The 23,450-nt window shown below is 43.7% G+C and overlaps 1 protein-coding gene across 2 annotated transcripts in view; it reads right to left on the bottom strand.

Annotated features, from left to right (window-relative positions):
- Positions 1–10,863, bottom strand: part of GSAP (gamma-secretase activating protein) — a 57,430-nt gene extending 46,567 nt beyond the window's left edge. The window contains exons 1-3 of one of the 2 annotated variants that reach the window (XM_081023564.1): positions 10,646–10,862; positions 4,099–4,175; positions 1,807–1,863 (exon numbers count right to left, since the gene is read on the bottom strand). In XM_081023564.1, the coding sequence (XP_080879690.1) occupies positions 1,807–1,863; positions 4,099–4,175; positions 10,646–10,739 (228 nt within the window). In that variant the 5' untranslated portion in view covers positions 10,740–10,862. Of the gene's footprint in view, positions 1–1,806; positions 1,864–4,098; positions 4,176–10,645 lie in introns of both variants that reach the window. The other variant, XM_081023565.1, reaches the window with a different exon arrangement.
- Between the last annotated feature and the right edge of the window lie 12,587 nt (positions 10,864–23,450).

Here is a 23,450-nt window from a genome sequence, read left to right on the forward strand (position 1 = left end):
GACATTTTATGAGCAAGTATATCTTAACTACATTTAGTTCTCTCTTTCTCCTTGTTCTTTACATTCACACACTTTAGTCTCCATAAAAGGTAAAGGGACCCCTGACCGTTAGGTCCAGTCGTGACCGACTCTGGGGTTGCAGCGCTCATCTCACTTTATTGGCCGAGGGAGCTGGTGTACAGCTTCCGGGTCATGTGGCCAGCATGACTAAGCCGCTTCTGGCGAACCAGAGCAGCGCACGGAAATGCCGTTTACCTTCCCGCCGGAGCGGTACTTATTTATCAACTTGCACTTTGACGTGCTTTTGAACTGCTAGGTGGGCAGAAGCTGGGACCGAACAACGGGAGCTCACCCCATCGTGGGGATTCGAACCGCCGACCTTCTGATCGGCAAGTCCTAGGCTCTGTGGTTTAACCCACAGCACCACCCGCATCCCAATCAGTTTTAGTGCAACCCCCTTAAAACTAGGTTCCTTAACGTTCATACCAGGGGTCAGCAAACTTTTTCAGCAGGGGGCCAGTCCACTGTCCTTCAGACCTTGTGGGGGGCCAGACTATATTTTGAAAAAAATAATGAATGAATTCCTATGCCCCAGAAATAATCTAGAGATGCATTTTAAATAAAAGGACACATTCTACTCATGTAAAAACACACTGATTCCTGGGCTGCCCATGGACCGGATTGAGAAGGCGATTGGGCCACATCTGGCCCCTGGGCCTTAGTTTGCCTACCCATGGTCCATACCCTCAAAACCAAGCAATTTTGTGCTATGGAAGTATAGAGAATAGAGGTATCTTACCTATTATCCTAGACCAATCAACACCTGCACATCTTATCTACTGGTCATGTTTTGTTCAAGTTATTTATTCTGAAAGTTCTCATAGTTATAATAGATGCCAATTTCTGACAGCTTTCCCTCTAATGCTGGATCTTATCTTGACTGTGAATCACTGTGTCTAGATATGGTAACAGGATGATGGTTCAATCCAAGAAGGAGTCACATGGAGGTACAGGAGATTATGAGCAGTTTTAGGGATATGACTTCAGCTACACATTCTCTCCCCGATTATACTGGTTTATGATATGATGGTTTTGCTGGACCTGCCTTGGCTCCTGGGTGGCAGCAATGCCCAGGGAGACCTTTCTCAATTACATCTGTGTTGGGAACTGAGTCCCTTTTGGAGAAAAGGTATCTCTGAATATCTCATACCCTGACCTGCAATACTGCCTGCATGGACCTGCACCCGAGGGTGGTTATAAAAATTGTAGGTGTCACAGAATGAAGCAATTCATATACATTGAAGAAAGCCAGGTAACATGTAACACCAGAACATTTGCCACTCACTGCATGTTTCCTGCCAAAACTGATTCAAACCCAAGCCCCAATTCATAAGGAGAATTACTTCTGCCATGTGACCCTCACTGTGCCAATTAAGATCCTCAGGCAAATCAGCCCCTAAGGAGGTTCATTCTGAAGGTCTAATAACAGAATGATTTACCCGAAGGCTGCATTGCATCTTTAAATCCTACCCCATCTAGAAGATCTGCCAAGCTTCTTCCCTCTAGTGTCATGATCTTGGCCAAACCCTTTTTCTTCTATGAGGATTCTGGAGAAGTCAGTACTGCTGCTTTATAGTGATATGTCAATGTTCATAATTTTATAAACATTTGTATATATGTGTGTGTATATATCTGTTATAGATTTTACATGCTTGTTGGTTTTATTGTAGCAATTGTAAAAGCCTTGATTTTGGACACAGCCAAGCTCTATAACACTCCCTATTCTATATGGTGGATGAAGCTTACCTGGTTCTTTTGACTACTGGGCTCATACAATCCAATACAGGTGTGCGCCTGATTCCCCTGCAAGGGAAGTGATTCAGCCATGAGAACAGAACATTTTAAAAACATTCAGTGTCACCTGTAATAATATAACCATTTATCTTCAATTGTCCAATTTCACCAGCTCTGGTCCCTTATCTTTAAGAGCCCAAAATATATGATTACATTTTCCCCTGTCATGAAGGGAGGTGAAGCTTTTCTCCTTGTGGGTAATGTCAGGGACCATGGATCAGTGCTAAACGTGGCAGAAGCCAGAAATCAGAAAGGCCACAGCCAGGAGTCCTTGTTCTCTTCCTTTCCATTCTTCCTTCCTGCCCAGCAGACAGCCAGGGAGAGGAATCTGTTGCTCTCGCCAAAAGCCTGAACTGATCACCTACAGGGAGCAGGGAGGTGATATTAGACCAAGACCTGTGTGTGGTCCTAGGGCCACAGGTTGCCCATCTCTAAGATAAAAGTGATGATGATAATCCTTCACCTACTTAACTTCTTGATGCTGAGCTGCTATGAGACTCAGAAAGCAGGCCAGGATAGAACGAGAGAGCAGACACACACATAGACAATCCTACTTCTGTCATACCTTCTCTCTCAGTTTCCTCAACTAAATATATCCTCCCTTTTCCCTTTCATGGTAAGGAGAATGAGAAAAGGCACATAAGTCTGTATTCTAATGCCTTGTGAATACAATTTTGAATGAACTTATAGATTTTGTTTTTTTCTCCCAAGGAAAAGCACTCATCAAAACATGTTGGGAAATTTGGAAACCCATTTTAAATCATCTCATCTTTGCACCTAGTAGTTTTACTTCCTCTTAATTCTGCTATGCAGTGTGACCATCCGCCTGAAGGCTGCCACCTTTGACTGACCCCATTTCTGTGTCTTTAACAGCAGCTCAACAGAAAGAAATTGAGCATGTGGTGTTTGTACTGGTATGGAGATAAACAGATGTTTGATTGCTATGTATCAGGCCACTGTTAACAGAACAGGAACAATTAAATTAAAAGCAGCTGAACAGACTATTGGAAGAACCAGCATGGGCTGTGCACTGCCACCATGTAACTAACTGGCACATCCAATCTGTATCACCAGATCAGAGGTCTGTGGAAAAACAACAACGATCTCATGCTTTAAAGTCTGGGCACAATAGGGGAAGCGTCACAGCTCAGTGATGAAGCACCTGATCAGTGGTCTGCGGAAAAAGCCAGAGCAAAGTGGCGAAAAACATTTTTGCATGTCTAAAAGTACCAGGTTCAACCAGTTTCGCCAGTTAAGAAGACAGCAGTTGCTGGAAAACATATTTGCATGACCCAATGACCATGAGCAGTCAGTCAGTGGTGGGAGAGTTCCAGGAAAATTTGGGTAAGACCAGTCTTTGTTCAGAAATGAAACTACTTCAGCTGCCACAGTTTGCAAAAGTTGTCCACTGTTGGACGGAGGGAATGCAACCCTGCCCACTCTTCTGAAGCTCAGAGGCATTTGATACTAGAGACAAACCAAGGCCTGGGGGCCGGATGCAGCCCAATCGCCTTCTCAATCCGGCCCGCGGACGGGCCAGGAATCAGCGTGTTTTTACATGAGCAGAATGTGTGCTTTAATTTAAAGTGCATCTCTGGGTTATTTGTGGGGCATAGGAATTCATTCATTTCCCCCCCAAAATATAGTCTGGCCCACCACATGGTCTGAGGGACGGTGGACTGGCCCACAGCTGAAAAGGGTTGCTGACTCCTGCTGCTCCAACCCTTCTGAGGAGCAGCTGATAGCGAACAAGGAAAGAGAGTTGTACAAATTGTTAAATAAATAGGACTGTATTTTAGGAGGGATTACAGATAATCGGTTGTCCCAATGGAAGGGTCTGATAAGCACAGTGGTGCACTTCCGGGAGCATCTTGGTGGTGAAAGGCAAGACAGGAGGACAGCTATGTACGTTTGTTCAAATTAAATCCTACTGGTTCCCAGGTAAGTGTATGTAGCCCTGCAGTCCAAAATGTGCTAAATAGAAGCACTCCACTGATTATGAACGAAGTGGGATATGAAGTCAGCATTGCAAATTAATCAGTTTTGTAATGATAAGATCTCTAATTTCAGAGCAAAATTAAAGTTTAAATTAAATGAAGGGATGGACACACTTATTATTTGCTATATAACACACCAAGTCTTACTTGAGTGCAATGCCCATTTGTAGTCAGTGTTACTTCCAGTAAAGCAGACATAGCATCATGGAGACCATTTCTTAAGTCTTATCTCTCTTTCTTTACTTACCTTCCAGGTATAAATAATATTTCCATTTCTTTCAACATTAACTGTGCGGAGTGTCTCCAAGTTATTCCCCAAAATATCTGAAATAACAACCATAAGATGCTTCAGGCCAGTTTAAGCTCAATTCTATTTTTTTAAAAAGACTGACAAAGAAACAAACAAACGTCATTAGGACAATAATGTCATGTAATGTTATAGGAATAATTAGTAGTTTTAAACTATTGCTTAGTGGCCTTATTAGGAGTGCAGCTCTTTCAGCATGAATGGGGAAATTGTTTAGAATTCTAGTCTTCTAATGTAATACAAGCCACAGTGTCCCGTGGATATTGTTAACTGGTAGGACAGTGGAATGGGAGATTTGATTTCATCTATAAGAAGGAACTTTGACAATCACATGAACTTATCTCAAGAAGCTGAGGAGCATACAGGCAACTCCCCATTTACTCAAGGGTTGCTTTCCAAGGCACCACACGCAATGGTGGGACGCCCATTAGCCCACCCTGCCCTGTTCCGCCCCCACTTTGTCCCTTTCCAATGCCCAAAGCGGCATGTGTGTCAGCAGTCACGCATGACTCGAATGGGGAGCTCCCTATATAGTAGTAGTAGTAATAATAGTAATAATAATAATAATAAACGCTACAATGCTGAAGATTTTTCACAAGGACTGTTTTGTAAATATGAAAATGTTGTGGAAATGTAGAGAACTGAACTTAAGAGTGGGAAAATTAGAAACTAAGAGGAACTGATATGGACAGATTTGCCCATCCTCAATTGGAACACAGAATCTGAATGCGTTGGGATTGCTGCCAGCACAAGAGCAGCAGTCACCGTTTGCTGCTCTCCCTCAGGCTGATAAATGGCTTGGGCTGGCCCTTGTAGTCAGGAGGGAAATATAAGCATTCTCTGTCCCAAACCCTTAGCACAGGTCAACCCACAAATATGAAACGCTTTATAACTAACCAATAATAATAGTAAATTTAAAATCCACTGTGCCAAAATCCGCCACAATTTTTTGAGGGCTGAAACATTTAACCAATTGACATTAATCATTTAAAAAGGTGCCCCTCTTTGACGGGGTAGATTTTAAAAAAATTAAAAGAAATCGTTTCATACTTCTAAAGATTACTGATGGCAGTTTTTAAAGGAGTGGTCCTCACCTCCTTCTCATAGCATGCAGACTCTAAGACGTCTCCCATGGCATGAGCATGAATGAACTACAATGCAAGTGTGCTTCTTACTTCTGCTTTAATCCAGAAGCAAATTTATTTGCTGGACTAATTTGCTAAAAGTTACTGGTGATTATCAATTCATAGTGCATGTCTACTCAAACACAAGCCCCACTGAGATCAAGGGAGCTTACTCCCAAGGAAGCATGCACAGGATTGCAGCCTAAGATTATTATTTTTTTAACTGAGTGACAGCCCTAATTTATTGTTTTGCCTTACCCAGAGTAATAACTCTTGCAAAATGCTATAACCTGCAACATGAAGAATCCTTCTACAGTGGTACCTCGGGTTACATACACTCCAGGTTACAGATTCCTCTAACCCAGAAATAGTGCTTCAGGTTAAGAACTTTGCTTCAGGATGAGAACAGAAATCGTGCTCCGGCGGCGCAGTGGCAGCAGGAGGCCCCATTAGCTAAAGTGGTGCTTCAGGTTAAGAACAGTTTCAGGTAAAGTACGGACCTCCGGAACGAATTAAGTACTTAACCCGAGGTACCACTGTAGTTTAATTAGCATTTCCTTGTTACACATTTAGAGTTTGAAGTCAAGAGAGAGAGGTGCTATAAATGTTCTCTTGCCACATTTTTGACAGGAGAAAAATGGAAGCAAGATAAGTTGTGACACACCAAAGGAAAACTGGTGCACATGATAGACAGTTAGTAGGAAGCTGAATCTGCAGAAGGATTTCCTGCTCTCTCATGCTTCGGTTTGAGCATTCTCCGTATTTCAAGGAAGTTTAAATTAAAAAGAAAAATAAATTCTACACTTCCAGAGCTTTCAGGCTGTATCTGATATTGCACTCCAATTCGATATGCCATTCCTGGCAGTCACACGGATTATGCAACTCTTTACAGTAACTTTGGGGAGGATCGAGCCAAAGGTTAAGTACTTTTAAGTATCATTGATTTCAACCAGAAATACTTACTAAACAAGTTTTATGCTTGCCAGGACTAAGCAAATTAAAGGAAACCATCACACTTTTCTTTTTACAAACACAAAAAAGTCACCTTACAAAGCGGGTTTCACTCTAAAAATTAAAGTTTGTATTAAGCTGCTTGTCAGAATAAGATCAATAATGTTGCCAGAACCATTTGTAGAATTACATATTCAGATACTACTTTTGGAAATACATATTGAAGAAATAATCAGAGAAGACAGAGGACTTTCTTAATAGTCACAGAGTCTGCTTAAAAAATTGTCTTCTCATATATATATATATATATATATATGTGTGTGTGTGTGTGTGTGTGTGTGCGCGCGCGCGCGCGCGCTATTTTTTGGCCCAAGCCAGAGCCCTCAACGCAGTTTACAAAAAAGAATAAAATACCATCAAGTAAACTATTAAACCACATGGAATGTTTTCACAGCCCATCTAAACACTACCAGGGATGTGGTTAATCTCACCTATTTTGGGAAGGAATTCCACAACGGGTGTCTTAATAATTTTTTGAAGAATCAAAAACACAGCAAGGACAACAGGAATTTCCAGGTATTTATATATTGTGGCAATAATTCATTAAAAATGCTTGACTCAGGAGCCAATGTTCTGAAATACACCCCTCCTGGAAAATGACTGGGGTTCTTTATTGCACTGCTCCTTCTTAAATAGTGTTGATTACAATCCTATGCAGTGTTTCCTAAGAGGAAACACCACTGGAACTCACTTTTCAAGTAAGCAGATGACAGTCATCTAATTCAGTGCCTTTCAAAGTGGTGGTGCACAGACTGGTGCCAGTCCACAAACTGTTGGCTGATGGTTCCTGGTGACTCCACTACAGCCCAGGTTGGATGGGATGCTTCAAGGTCCAAATATGGTTCTGGTCCCTCCTGCAAATATGGTGGGAGGATTCCAGGTCTATTGCATCAGATAAATTGAGATTCACTGATCTAACCCAACTTTGAAAATCACCTAAACTGGAATCCATTGCCACATGTTGGGGCAACATTCTATGGTTTAACCGCAAATGGAAAATTAAGTCCAGTGTCAACTCTCCTCTGGCAAGTTCCATGGCTAACCATTCCAAGACACAGTTGCTGAAGTTATCTTTAATTTTTACCTCTTTGCCATAACTTGCAGACACATTCACACTGTCTGTGTTAGGGTAACTGAAGCCATCTATTACTACAATACTAGCCAATTACCACTAGGGATCATATTCCTCAACCATCAACCCCTATTATGGGTAGGCCGCTATCAGGTGTTTTGTTTTGATGATTGATTTCCTGTATTTAGTGCACTTTTAATTTATATTTCTTAACATGATTATGCTGCTCACTGCTTTGAGGGCCTTTGGGTCTAAGTTACCACCAAGGTCCTAGGCTGTATATAAGCAAACCATGACCTGACATAACTTGGTCTCCATTTCAAGATCACCCTGAGCATTTTGCTTCAGGGGAGGGGAGTCTGTTTCATCTGAGATTTCTAGTTTATTCCCTCTGAGATACACCCCACCATTACCATATGCCCTTTCCTGTCCTTCTTTTAGAGGTTTTTTTACAGATACAACTATATCCCACTGGTTCTCTGCATTCCACTAGAATACTCCCTAAAGTATCTTTGCTCACCTTTAAAGCCAAGCCTGGTGCTGGAGGAGACTCTTGAGAGTCCCATGGACCTCAAGAAGAACAAACCTATCCATTCTCAAGGAAATCAGCCCTGGAGTGCTCACTGGAAGGACAGATCCTGAAGCTGAGGCTCCAATACTTTGGCCACCTCATGAGAAGAGAAGACTCCCTGGAAAAGACCCTGATGTTGGGAAAGATGGAGGGCACAAGGAGAAGGGGACGACAGAGGACGAGATGGTTGGATAGTGTTCTCGAAGTGAGTTTGACCAAACTGCGGGAGGCAGTGGAAGACAGAAGTGTCTGGCGTGCTCTGGTCCATGGGGTCATGAAGAGTCGGACAAGACTAAACAACAACAACAAAGCCAAGCCTTGTGGATTTCCCATATTGGCTCAGTAACTTCCTAGAATTGGCTTATCCAGATCTAAATCTCCAAATGTCTGTAGCATGTGTGTTTTCCCATACAGCCCTCTGGTCTCTTTGACTGGATATTGTGCCCTATTGAACACCTAGTTCAGTAGCCTTATACTATCCCACTGATATCTGGGAATCAGAAACACTACCACCCTCACCTCTTGTGGACAATTCCTCCCAAATTGGGTGCTCCATTGCTCCTATAACCTTTTTCCCATGGCTCAGATTAAAAACTGCTCTACAACCGGTTTGCTATTAAATGGCAGCAACCTGGTTCCATTTCGAAGCCTGTCCCTTTTGTCCACACTCACGTTCCAAAATTTTGCAAAACTCTGCATTCAATACATAGATATGTTTGAGGGGTCAAAGTACACCTAATCCATTTGATACAGTATGGTTTCTCCTCCTAACTTTCATAAATGCTTCTCTTGAGAGTTCATGACCTCCAACTACCCACACTGGGTTTTTGAGGGTTTATATCAGATAGCTGCTTTAGTTCTTGTTTATCTGATTTCAATGGTTATCACTTCTCCAGTCATATGCTGTAATAATGACACATGGGGCTCTGTAACTTCTTGTTTTGTAATTGTTCTTCACTGTACTGCAGCTTCCCCAGAGTGGCTGGGGAAACCCAGCCAGATAGGCAGTGTATAAGTAATAAAATTATTATTATTATTTGCAAAACAAAATTATTTGCAGTTTAAAAAACAAACAAAAAACAGCACATTTCTCAACTTCTCTGGTGTTGACATGACCATTAGTGCTTCTCCAACACAATCACATGATCTACACCATCTCTGTGTTTCTAATGACCAAATTTCCTCCTGGCTGGAAGTACGCCATATTTTGTCTCTCTGGGACTTTTGTTTTGAAACACTGAATAGCTTCAATTAAGTCCACTGATGAATCTACTCTGAGTACAAGATAAGCTGGATACAGCCCTCCCGTCCTAAGAATGGATTCCACTTCTCATCCACCACCCAAGCAGCTGTTATTTATGATAGGTTTAATGAGACCATAGATATAATCACACATCTCCTTTATCATGTCTAGTTTGACCTGCAGGCTGCCTGCTTCTTTATGTTATACGTCAGACAAAGTGATACAATAGCAGTCCGCTTGTGATTAGGATCATCATTGTTATTTTAGGGAAGAGCCAATACATTATTGGTCAGAAAATAATCTGCTGCTAGTAATACAGTAGATTGTGCATAATACATAAACTTGTCTGTCTTCCTATATGGGTGATATTCTGTGTTTTGAAAGGAGGCTGGCGTTTGGTAGACAACATCATTCATAGAATCATATACAAAACAGCACCCCTAAATAATGCATTCACTTTAAAAAGCAATAGTCCAATTTTACTTACAGTGACCTTCGGATTTTATTAGACGGAATTATTGTCTCCTCTGGGATCAGCTTATCACTGTTTTTGATCAAGACTGATGATTGGTGTTTTACAGCAGGTTTAAACGTCCGTTTTAAGCATCCTGTTCTAATGTAAGCAGAGGAAGGCTGTATTCATGCTATACCTTCAAAGCACACCTGAAGCCCATTCTTTCCCTCAAAGAATTCTGGGAACTGTAGTTTATGCCTTCTTGGTTACAGTAGTTCTGTGTAGGGGGTAAACTACAGTGCCCAGAATTCTCTGAGCAGCAGAGAAGGGGAAAGTATGAATGTGCTTTAAGGGTACGCAGCCAGACGTTTTAAAGATTATTTCTGGTTCTCTTAGAAGAGGGCAGCGCTGTGAGAAGGGGGGGAGGCTGCGACGAGCATGAGGGAAACCTGCCCTCCCGACTTTGCCGCCGCACTCCTGCTCACAGGTACTCAGCTCACCTGTCTGAGTAACTTTGGTCACTGAGCTGAGGTCGAGATACGTTTGTCACCTGGCCAGGCTTCCCTGCGCTGGGAAAACTGCTTCTAAGTTTCCCAAGTACGAAACCGGAGCGGAACAAGCAGTGGCGTAGCGTGGGGGGTGCAGGGGGGGCCGGGCGCAACATCTGGGGGTTAGGATTAGGGGGCGCAAATCCACGGATTAGGGGGCGCAAATCCACGGGTTAGGGGGCGCAAATCCACGGGTTAGGGGGCGCAAATTACTTGCCTTGCCCCGGGTGCTGACAACCCACGCTACGCCACTGGGAACAAGGCGAGCCAGCAGCTGAGTCCCGCCGCCCCAATTCCCCCCCAAAAAATGCAGTTTGGCTCGAGAACACATTTAACAGGTCGTGAGGGGTTTTTTTTTTTTGAGCGGGCAACAAGGACAGGCATGCGCGACTCCACCGTCCAGGAAGAAGAAAAAAAATAAGAATAAGAATAGCAGCAGCAGCAGCAGCAGCAGCAACCCTCACCAGCCTCAGCGTCTCCCAGCAGCGCCGCTTGCTCGGAAAGCCAGGGCCCCACATCTCTCTGAGGATCAAAGTGGGCGCTCCGCTGGAGCAGCATCGCCCCTCCTGCCTCTGCCCCCTGCCCAGGGGGAGCCCGGGAGCAGCAGCCCCGCAAAAGCCTCCCGGGAGCAGCCTCCAGAAGCAGCCCCTGCAGGGACCCGGGGCTCCCCGAGCGCCTTTCGCTTTTGCCCCGGGCCCGCCCCTCGCGGGGAATCTCCCAAACTAGGCGGAGGCGCCGCTGCCTATTGGACGCGCCGAGTGTCGCTCGGGGAAGCGCCTGGCCTGCAAAGTGCGGAGCCGGCGCCTCCCCCGAGACGCGCGGGGAAAGGGAGATGCGCCCCTTGCGCAACAGCGGGCGGCCCCTCGCGCAGCGCCGGCGGCAATGGCTGGCTGGCTGGGCGCGTTCGCGCGGGTTGGCCCGAAACGCCGCCGGAAGGTCTGGAACTGGGGCGGTGCATGGCCAAACCGAAAGTAAATGGATCGCATCCTCTCCAGGGACCGCTTATGATTGCATGCGCTCGGAGTAGCCCGTAGTAGACACCTCTAGTCCTCCCCTTCTTCCGCTATCTGCATCTTGAATGCGGATCCAGGTCGCGCGTCGGTTTTGCGGGGTGGAATCGCCTCTTGCTTCTGCTGGGCAGTGGCGGGAGGGGGGGGGACGCGCGCGGGTGCCCCGTTAGTGTTTAAATTGCACCGGGAGTGTTTCCCTGAGTGGCGCTTGCAGGCGCATCTTTAAGCTCCCCGATCTTCCCCTTTTTCGCCCTGTTGAATGCCGAGAAGCTAAGTTTCACCATTCCCGAAAAGACACCGGGTGTTGGTGTGAAAGCAAAACAAGTAAGCTGCGGTTTAAAGTGCTCCGCCTAACGGGCGGGATAGGCTGGAGCTCCAGAACTTGTTACATATTAAATGCAAAAACATTTCAGGAGGAACCCTTGTGAACGACAGTTCTAACATTCTACATACAAATCGACATGTGGAAACCTTCCAGGACGAAGAAGTCTCTTTCCAGTGCAAAATACCGTAGCAGGAGAAAATTTGCAGAACAAGGATTCAACCATGCAAGAGCTTTTTGGATGCATGGAGAAGGGGGGGGGGGGAAGAGTTTTTGCGCAGGGAGAGGTGCGTGGGTCAGAGACGGACACTCAAGTCAGAGAGCGAGGAACAGGGGTCTTGCATGGGCCTGTTTTTTTATTATTGAATAAACTACTGTAACCCCCATGGGCTATTGTAATGGAGTGCCTTGAAGTCATTTCTGCAGCAGGTAAAGTACTTTTTAGCCCCCCCAATTCCACCCCAACCTGTCCTGTATTTTGCCCGACCGTAGCAACCCCCTGCAACCCCTAACAAACTAAGTCTTCCAGGAGTCTTGGGGGAAGCCGTGGCTGCTCAAAGTGGTATCATACTGCTTTACGTGTACAATGCAGATGGAACACTTTCTTGCAAGTGCTACTAGTGATACCAAGAAACAGCTGGCAGAGCTCAGTGGTATACCGCATGTTTTGCATGTGTCAGTTCCCATGAGCAATCCCCAGGAGCTCAGCTAGGTGGGAAATGCCTGAGACACGAGAAAGCCACTGTCACACGGAATAGACAGCGCAAGACTAGATGGATCTGCATACGTTTAACAAAACCCTTATAGAAATATTTATGGTTCAGAATCAGACCAACTGGAAAAGTTCTTTTCAAGCAGCCTCGTAAATAACATTCACATTATTTTCAGCCCCCTTCCTAACTTTAAACTTCATACACATGTGAAGTATTAGCTGGATTGCAGGTCCTGATTAAGAAGAGGAAACCTGACTATGCCCATATTTGGTTCTGAATCATTTGCAGTGGGGATAGCAAGAAGCTTTAAAGCAGAAAAAACATGAATGATGAATGAACTGCTTTCTAATACATGAAGTATGAGGATAATGTTGTGCATTTTCACTCCTCAGATAAGATTCCCCTGGTTTAAATACTACTGTTTTAAATGTTGCGAAACCACCACACCAGTCTTTGTGTGCTATTGCTGAACCTAATGGGTTATCATGTTACAGTAAAAGGAAGTGGTAAACAATATCATTTGCCGGAAGCCATGGCAGTGTAACAATTAGTTGTGAATAGAGCGGCATTTTCTCATAACAGGAGTATGACGTGTCCTCACTTGCAATCCTTGTTCAGATAAAAGTTCATATCAGCATCAGCTGAAATTGCCTCTTTCTTCAGAAAACATTCCAGATTGAATTTATAAGGGGAAAGGTATTTCCCAACATATAATTTGAATTAAGAGGATTCAGGCTAAAAGCATTATTTTAGTATTATATATAGCTTTCGTTCTGGTCAGTGACCGAAATAAATTGATTCATTCATATATAGCTACAGAGCAGAGGGTTTTGGTGGTCAAACTGAGCCACCAAAAATTTCACACAATTAATAAGATGGCAGCTGATCAGCTATCACAACAGAGAGAAAGAGAAGTTGTGCAACCCCTTGCCATAGTGGGGGAAATTGTGACCTGTCACCACGTGCTAACTATTTATGGACATTCTTAAGTCCTGGGCTCTCCCTTTTTATCTTTAAGACAGACTATATAGTCCTTCAAATAGAGCCCTGTCTGCTGTAAAGGTGAATGCATGGCCAGCCCAACAGCTTCACTGCTATTGGAGGTTCCACTGTTAAATATACAGTGAGTAACTTCACCATACGGCGGTAATTAGCTACTTCTTTCCCAACAGAAAAGGCCACATGCTAGCTATGCTGCCATATGTAGTGATTCATGCTTATAAGAGGTATACAGAGGTTAACAGTCCCTTTTCCTACCATTTATTCTGTGTATATCTTTGTGTGTACTGGTTTCTCTATGCAGCCATATAGATTATAATAACTCAGATAGTTATTTATGAAAAATTTTTGGACTGCTTATTAGCACTAATGAGGACTCCCAAAGCTCTCTCTGTATATATGCATCTAAAACATAACAAATAACAGAAATTAAAACTAAAACCTGAAAATCAAAATAAACAAAGCCTCAATCCTAAATTAAAACCTATGTGGAGCAATAATGTTTTCAGTGCCCACCTAAATGACAGTCAGAGATAATGCTAATCTCACCTTCTTTGAGAACAAATTCCACAACCAGGGTGCTACCGAAAAAAAGGCCCTGTCTCATGTTCCCACCAACCAAATATTTTTTTGTTAAGGTTTATAAGATGGCCTTTAAAATGATATAAAAAAAAATAAAAATTTATAATATCAATTTACAGGCAGATTTCTGTGGGAGAAGATGGCCTTTTGGATATCCTAGTCTTGAGCCATTTAGGGTTTCCACCAGCTCTCCAAACTTTATTGCTCCCATCAGAACTAGGCTAGGCTTTCATATTTCAAGGAGTAGTTGGGCTTTTACTTTGTGTGTTTGTTTGTTTGTAAGTGATGTGTAGCCTGGGTTTGAGGACTGGAAAAGATGATTTGTGCGATGTGTGTGGATTGTTCTCTGGTCTCTTTAAAGTAATTCAAATTAATTGAAAACTACGCTTCCGAAACTCACAAAACAGCAGTACACTTTTTAAAATATTGCAAATAACTTGAGAAAAAATATGGCACTGCATTGCAATTTTAGTGTGCTAACTTTTAACTTAGGAAAACATATCATTTGATTGAAGTATTTCTTCGTTGGTCCTGTCAAAGATCACAAAATTATTTATTTTGAAAAGTATATTCATAGACTGGGATGTACTTGTAAGAAAGTGGCTCCTAGATTCTTAAATGAGGTGGAGGCAGAAGTATAAACCCTTGGGGAGAGAGAGATTTTCTTTTCTTCTTTCAGTTCCCTTTCCATCTCTTAAGACTCTTTGTTCTTTTCACAGGCTAGCTCCCCCTGGGGTTGATCAAAGCTCTTTGAATACATACTGACTGAATTAAGGAGATACTTAAGTCTATTTTTCCAGAAGCAGTCTCATTAAGCCCAGTCAGTATGCAGCAGAACTTTCTTACTCAACTTGGCTTGAAGATTTGGATCAGATTAATTGAGGAGAATGCTCTTGATATGCACAAAATGGCATAACATTATTTCACAAGCTAAAAACTTGTGAATAAATACAGCACTATAGCTCTGTGGTAATGCACATTCAATATGTCCCAGGTTCAATACTGGGCGTGGGGTGAATAGGTGGGAATAACTCCTCTTAGAAAACCCAGGGAGCTTTTGCTAGCCACTGTTGACAATTCTGATCTAGACCGACCAGCAGTCTGACTTGGTCTAAGGTGGCAGGGGCAGATTTATAGCTGTGTGAGGGGTGCACATGCCACTAAGCTGAGGGTGGCTGTCTCAAAGCCCAGTAAGCGAGGTGCTGGGCTTTGGGAAGGAGGCATGAAGCTCTGACAGGGTCCCAGAGACTTCCAGCCTCCTTCCCAAAGCCTAGTTAGCACTTTCCCAGTGTGAGCAAGGAGGTGGGAGGACCCTAGGACCCTGCCCAGAGCCTCATGCCTCCTTCCCAGAGCCTAGCGCCTTGCTTACCCGCCTTTGGGAAGGCAGCACAAGGGCTTGGAGGGGCGTTAAATTTTGGCCTTGCATAGGGCGCCATAGTACCATTGTCCACCATTGAAGGTAACTTCCTCTGTTCCTGTACCAACTGTGGAACCTTGACCAGCTGGGCTACTTTACACTCTCTCTTAAAAAGGGGAAAGTACTGACAGAGGCAAGGGAAGCATAGAATTATAGGTTTGGAAGGGACTCTAAGGGTCATCTAGCCAAAGCCCCTGCAAATTAGTTAAGAATAAAGAAGTAAAGAATTAAGAGAGCCAGTGTGGTGTAGTGGTTAAGAGCGGTGGACTCGTAATCTGGTGAACCGGGTTCACTTCCCCGCTCCTCCACATGCAGCTGCTGGGTGACCTTGGGCTAGTCACACTTCTCTGAAGTCCCTCAGCCCCACTCACCTCACAGAGTGTTTGTTGTGGGGGAGGAAGGGAAAGGAGAATGTTAGCCGCTTTGAGACTCCTTCAGGTAGTGATAAAGCGGGGTATCAAATCCAAACTCTTCTTCTTCTATAGGGAACAGAAGTGAAATCTGCAGTCATTTGTGTCAATGCATAAATACAGGCTGAAGCATGCATGTAGCATTTCTGGCCCTTAAAATAGATTCTTTGGGAAGCATGATTTGGAAGCAAAAGAAGATAATGCTGTACACAAGGCCCAAGATGTCACTTCACGATGCCAGATCATCTGTTTAGGATAACCCCGGCATTAAAGTAACACTGTTAGTTTAGAGCTTTCATATTGTACCAGATGCTAAGGATATATTTAAAATCCTGCCGTGCCATAAGGACATGGTCAGAATTGCCGTGAGTTGTATTCGGTGGTGCTCATTTTGAACACTGTAATCAGGTCTTAAAGATAGCTTTTTGCATTCCACCCACGCTTAAACCACAGAAGAAGAGCTGAGGAAGGACGCACGTTGCAGTTTGCAAGTAGGGAGAGCAATAAAAGCTGCGAGAAATGAACTCTTAAAAGTTGGAAAGCAACAGAAAATGGAAACTAATTTCAGTAGAAGTGTTTTTAAGTTTTGTGTTTTAATATGTTCTTCTTTGTCAACTGCTTTGCGGGGAGCCTAGCTGGGGCCAGAAAATGGTATTACCACCCACCCAGAAATTATAACACTTGGTCTGCAAAATGCTATGCAGATATACCTGGGAATAAGCCCCATTGTACAGTGGACTTATTTCTGAATAACTGCGTAGGAGTGCATTGTTAATGCATTTGATGCAGTCCATTGTAAACCACAAATGCATATATCACAATCTTTTTGTGTGTGTTTTTTTAACTGTTTAAGGGGCCAGAAGAAAACCTGCAAACAAGGATCATCTTAAAAAAAACACACACCCTCCTGTTGCCTGTGAAGTGGTTAACAGACTTGAAAAGGAACTTCTTTTTTGCAAACCCAAAGAAACCTATGTGTAATGTCCCTGTTGCAAAAACCAATTATTTTAAACCTCCCAACCAACTGCAAGGCCTGACTTTTGCACCCACCCTTGCCAAATGTATAATTCTGCACCACTGGAAAAGCAAACTTTCTTCACGCCATGAGGACTAAGTGCTGGAGAAGTTAGAGCAGCCAGGCTGGCAATATTTGACCTTTGGGAGACAAGGAAACCCAACCACAGCTAGGCTCCAGTTCAGGATGTGGCACGGACGGTCAGCTTCCTCCTGCTTAGTGTTGCCATTGTAGGAACTCAGCAGGCAGCAGGATGGGAGCCAAACAAGAATTAGTTGGCTCTGCCTGTCGTTGACTCCAACATTGCCTACTATTAGATTCTCTCCCTTCTGCCCATCCATGCCAATGGGCACCAGCCACCATGGGGTTCCTATGCAAGGACAGCCTTTGGTCTTTCAAATTTCAGTGGCAAGGCCAAAATTCAGCACCCCCACCTCTCTCCTTCTGTTCTGTTCAATTCACTGTGTCACAGTTGCAACACCCAGCGGATGCCCTAAACCCGCCTCTGTCCTGTCTCTCAGTAAATGCTATGTTTTCATGTATTCTGAAGGGAGGGGAGGATAGGGAATAGTTTTTCTGTATAAAATGGGGAAAAAACATGTTAATAACAATTCAGTCAAAATGAAGGTAGCTATTCTATTGTACCGTTATTGGGAATAAGCCCTATTAAAATTGGTGGGACTAACCTCGTAGTAATGAGTTGGATCATTGGTCCATCCATCTGCTGAGTGGCTATGGCTCTCCAGGGTTTCAGACTGCAGTCTGTTCCAGCCCTGCTTGGCAGTTATGGGGATTAAACCTGGAACCTTTTTCTGCATGCAAAATGGATGCTGTTGTATTGAGCTTTGGCCTGTCCTGATCAACATGGATTATGATAAGCCTGCACATACTTTACAAAAAATGATTTGAGTACAAAAATATTGGGAGATGTGGTGTTTCAAAGCAATTAAAATAGATAATGCTCAGATCACTGTGATGAACATTTCTTACTAGCCTGTATATGATTAAAAATGTGTATATTTTTAAATAAAACCTAAACATTAGTAGAATAGTGTAATAGTCTGCATGAAGTAGCACTTGCTATTGTTGTTCCTATACATCCATCCAAAAAGTGGGTTCTGTTTTCACATCTCAGATTACAGTTCCAGTGATCCCATATAATTTGATCAAAATCAGTTGCATTTGGGGTAATAGAAATAGATCTGTAATGTTTTTATTCTGAAATAGATGGATGAAATGCACATCAAATAGGTTTCTACAGACACTCTGACCTTTAAAAGCTAGTATGAGGCTTATTTCCTATTCAATGCAAATTCAGAAGAGAATAGGATAGATTGCCCAGTAATGGGCAAAAATGTACATCCAGCAACTTAGCAAGCAATCAAGGCTACCGTAATTTGCTATGATTGATGGCGTATACTCAGGAGATGCTTATAAAAGGCTAATGGAGACAATGAATTACTTCTCAACCTTCAAAGGGTGGTCCCTCAGAGCAACTAGTAGGTCACTAGTAGGTCAATATGTAGGACAGGCTAGTAGAGAGGTGGTTCTTTTATTTATACAAATATTTAAATACCACAGTTTCATTAAAAAAAATCAAAGTTGTTTCACAAAAGAAAAATAATTAAAACTGATCACCAGCTGACTATTACAGAAGTTTTTCTTAATTGTCTGCCTTAGGCATTATGGTATGCCCCCAGGAATTCCCCCCCCCCCAAGGTGAACATTTCCTGAATACATATTCATAAAAAGGTAAGGTAAAGGTACCCCTGCCCGTACGGGCCATTCGTGTCCGACTCTAGGGTTGTGCGCTCATCTCACTTAAGAGGCCGGGAGCCAGCGCTGTCCGAAGACACTTCCGGGTCACGTGGCCACCATGACGAAGCTGCTCTGGCGAGCCAGCACCAGCGCATCACACGGAAACGCCGTTTACCTTCCCGCTATAAAGTGGTACCTATTTATCTACTTGCACTTAGGGGTGCTTTCGAACTGCTAGGTGGGCAGGAGCTGGGACCGAAGGACGGGAGCTCACCCCGCTGCGGGGATTCGAACCGCCGACCATACGATCGGCAAGCCCTAGGCACTGAGGTTTTACCCACAGCGCCACCCGCATCCCATGCGCCACCCGCATCCCGCATATTCATACCCTATCACAAATGACATTCTCATTATTCACCAACAAACTAAACAAGCTAAACCTTAACTTTCCAGCTCCCCCTGCCCTATACAGTGGTACCTCGGGTTACATGCGCTTCAGGTTACAGACTCTGCTAACCCAGAAATAGTGCTTCAGGTTAAGAACTTTGCTTCAGGATGAGAACAGAAATCGTGCAGCAGCGGCAGCAGGAGGCCCCATTAGCTAAAGTGGTCTTCAGGTTAAGAATAGTTTCAGGTTAAGTATGGACCTCCGGAATGAATTAAGTACTTAACCCGAGGTACCACTGTACTTCATTGGCTTCTGCAGTTTGCCCACACATGTGTAAAACTCTGAGCCTGAGGGATTTCTAAATTCCCACCTCTATAGCCCCTCCTAAGTTTTGTGTCTCAGGGTGTGAGACTCAAGCCCTTACAGTTGTATGGGAGTTTTTGGTCTAAAGGTCACAACTGTGGGTGACTGTGACTCTGCTTCAGGAGGCATGGAAAACTGCCACCTTACATAGGAGACACCAAAAAACATGCCCACTCTCTCGCCCCCTCAGTCCAAATGCATACAACCATGCCACAGACAATATGCTTGTTGTGCATATTGCTGTTCAGTCCAAAGACAGATTACAAAAAATTGTCAGGCTGAGGAATTCTTCCTGCATTGTGGGATCAGTTGTGATGTCAGTGTTGTGGGGAGAAAGTTATGAAAAGGTGGAAGAAAATGGGAAAGAGAGAGAGATTTGCAGGACTAGCAAATAGGCAGGGTGGGGAAAATGTTCCCCATCAATCTGTATGCTCACATTAGAGTTCACCCGGCACCCAGTGCACTGCCTCTGCTAATTTCATCCTGCAGTTTCCTAACAAATACCGCTGTTTGGTGTATTTTTGCTCAAATCAACTTCAGTCTGATTACAAAACTGAATGCAAAGTAAGTGGCAATGTGAACATACCCCAACAGCCGTTGCGTGGGCGCAGGTGACAGCTTAATGAATAGAAGTTGCAGAGAGGGTGCAGGATCAGGGAAACCAAAAAGGTCATCTTTGTCAGGTGAAGACATCCCTGCCCCCGCTCTGATGTGAAGAACTCCATGCAAATTTGGCTTGAAATGCAGGAGGAGGAAATCACCTCGCTGTGTTGCAAGCCAGTAAGGTGAACATACCCCAAACCAGGAAGGAGCATAGAAAAGGAGATATTCTGCTGAATGTTAGGGAACTCTTAAAACACTAATGACTAAGGTTATGAAATAGGTACTGCATTTCCAAAGAGCAGAAGTCAATAAATAACATAGACATATAATTTGTGTCCCAGAAACTGAGTAGAGTGTTTGTGTTTTCCCTTTCCCCCTGCTGTCCCCTGCACCCCCTAAGATTTGGGGCAGGTTTGGGTCATCTGGGGCAGCCTGGAGACTGCAGTAGAAAGCTCCCTCCTTCCCTGGTGTGTTCAGAAATACCTTCCAATCACACAAGCCATTATAACCAGGACAGTGAATACTTGTCTAGTAGAGTTTAATGACTGCTTAATGAGATTATTCCCCCACCTCCTTAAAATCTGTTTAAAGTATTGCAAATATTTAAAGAGGAGATATTTTGCTGGAACAAAATGATCACATTACAGTATATTTTGGTTCTGTCTAGGTTAATTTTATTTAAACGTCTCCTTCAGTCCCCTAGTTTTGGTTCAGATTTAATATCTGAACATGAACATATAGGAAAATAATTCTGGTTGTATACTTTGCTAAATGTGAACTTCATTCTTTCCAGTTAAAGAAAGCTTTTTGTGTCATGTGCTGTGATTTCAAGTGTAGCAAAAGGCATAACTCATCTTAGGTCATGTGATTTGAATTTTTTTAGGCACCCTGAACAGTATGTTGCATAGTTCCCAGTCCCCTTGAGAGACATAACTTGTACCAATGCGCTGCAGGCTCTCTCTGCCTCCTTTTGCATGAATAATTTCCTTTTCATCTGGGTCATCTCCAGAACAGTCTACTGAAACAGTTAAATTGCATGACTACGCCACTGTGCCTTCTCCCTGTCGACTTGTGCTGTACTTAGGAATGAGATGAAATCTGTATTCGCTGCCATGGATGACAAACCACGTTTATAGATGCTAATAATTGGTTCATTGATCTATAGGCAAAAACCTCTCTGGAAAATATCAAGTATCCAGATGGCATTGACTGATGGAGTTCCCATTTTGGTCCTTCAACTGAATGACAGATGTGGAGAGAGAGAGAGCCCTATTGATTGTTTGTCTGGCAGTGCATCATGCGAATTTATTTCAGTGAAACACATGGAAATATGATACCTTCATTAAATATAATTTCAGATGTCATAGTTTGTGACCAATGAGAGATCACATTGTTTATTTTGTGGAGGATAGGGGGCTAAAACCTAGGGCTCATGTTGCCATATGAGATGTTTAAAAGGGTTGCCGTATTTTTACTAGGATGACATATTTCCTGTTCCACATGATCTGAAAGTTCACTGATAAGTAGCACATAATGGCCATTGTGGCACTGCTGCCCATACCATGGAGGAGATATGTGTATAAGCAGAAAATTGCCAGGAAAGTCCAAAACCATCATATTTGACTTCAAAAGAGGAAACTTCATAAAAAGGAAGGAATTGGCAAAAAGTAAGTTGAAATAAAAAGTCAAGAGGGTAAAATCTCTCTGGAGTACTTGGAGGTTTGTTCAGAAAGACAACAATCAAAGATCAGGTAGAATAGGTAATGCATATCAAGGTACCACCATGCCAAGAAAATGCTTTTTGGAGGCAAGAGGCTTTATTCAGAAAATGGAAGTATGAATTCAAGTTACAAGAAAGGAGATTCCAACTAAACGCCAGAAAGAACTTTCTGACAGTAAGAGCTGTTCAGCTGTGAAATGGACTCCCTTGGGAGGTGGTGGACTCTCCTTACTTTGAGGTTTTCAAGTAGAGGTTGGATGACCATCTGTCATGGATGCTTTAGCTGAGATTCCTGCATTGCAGGGGGTCGGACTAGATGACCCTTGGGGACTTTTCCAACTCTATGATTCTATGATTTGCATGCAAAACACCCCAGATTAAATCCCAGATGTCTTCAGTAGGGCTGGGAAGGACTCCAGCTTGAAACACTGGAGAGCTACTGCCAGTCAGTGTCAAAAATACTGAACTAGATGAACCACTTCTGACTTGTTGAAAGGCATCTGCCTATGTCCCTGTGTAGATAAACAAGGTAAATGACTCCTGGGCGGTTAAGTCCAGTCAAAGGCAACTATGGGGTGCAGCACTCATCTTACTTTCAGGCGGAGGGAGCCAACATTTGTCCACATACAGCTTTCTGGGTCATGTGGCCAGCAGGACTAAACTGATTCTGGTGCAATGGAACACCATGACGGAAGCCAGAGTCCATGGAAATGTCGTTTACCTTCCTGCCACAGCTGTACCTATTTATCTACTCGTACTGGTGTGCTTTCAAACTGCTGGGTTGGCAGAAGCTAGAACAGAGCAACAGGAGCTCACCCTGTTGCATGGATTTGAACCACCCACCTTCCGATCAGCAAGCCCAAGAGGCTCAGTGGTTTCAACCATAGGGCCACCTGCGTCCCAATGTACCACTTGCTGGGGAGTACAAGTGGGGAGAGTGCTGTTGATCCTATTTGTTGGCTTCCACCAGGCATCCGGTTGGCCATTGTGTAAATGGGACAGCTATTCTTCTGTTTTTCAGACATTCAAAGCTACAGCTGACACTTGTGCTTCTAGTGATAAGAAGCACTTTTAAAATGATCCTGGGGAGTGCAACCTTCTTCAGAACAGGTTGAACATCAGTCACCTGGAAAGACTAACTACTCACTAACAGTACCTCCATCTTCTCTGTCATAACCCCTGGTCTGGAGACTGTGTACTGTGCGATGGAGGACTTGGAGGGGGACCAAGTTCTGGCTCAGCCCTAGGGGAAAGAACTTCCAAGACCTGCCAGGGTCTTCCAAGCTAGAGGACACAGCTCTGCTGCCCTCCTCTGATTCAGTGGAGAAATCTCCCACAGTTCCAACTTCTCCTCAGACCCTCAGGACCCAAAGACTGTAAAATAAGGTGAAGGCCCTTTAGGAGCCAACCATATCCTCTGGAGAGACAGGGATGTTTTTTTTAACAGAGAACCCATGTAAGATTTTAGTTGGATCCAGGGACTTGCAGACCTATAGCTACCTCAGCAGGACCTTAGGAGCTCTCCAAGGTCCTGGGGGTGCTCAGGGTATCTTGAATGCCTGCCTTGGCCTCTTGATGGCGCACTGCTTTGTTTCCCCTGTAAGCCTTGAGTGCTCACTGAACAGAACACGGTCTGGATGAGGGCCAATAAACTGAAGCTCAAACCAGCCAATTATTGCATCCATTAATTGAGGGAAAAGACAAATCAGAGTTGTGTGTTATCCTTGGCATACTGATGACACTATACTCCAAAACTCCAGACGTCCTTACTTGGCAGTTTCATATAGATGTTGAATACAGGGATTGAGTACAAATCCTCCAGAACCACCTTCTGCAAATGCCCATCCAGGTCTGAGTGTCACCCACAGCCAATTCAAATAGCCTCTCTAAAAGAATACCATGGTCAACGTTATGGAAAGCCTCTGAGAGATCCAAATACCGTATTTTCCCGTCTATAGGACGCCCCCAT

Source organism: Podarcis pityusensis (assembly GCF_964106645.2).
Source record: "Podarcis pityusensis genome assembly, chromosome: 10".
Classification (NCBI taxonomy): Eukaryota; Metazoa; Chordata; class Lepidosauria; order Squamata; family Lacertidae; genus Podarcis; species Podarcis pityusensis.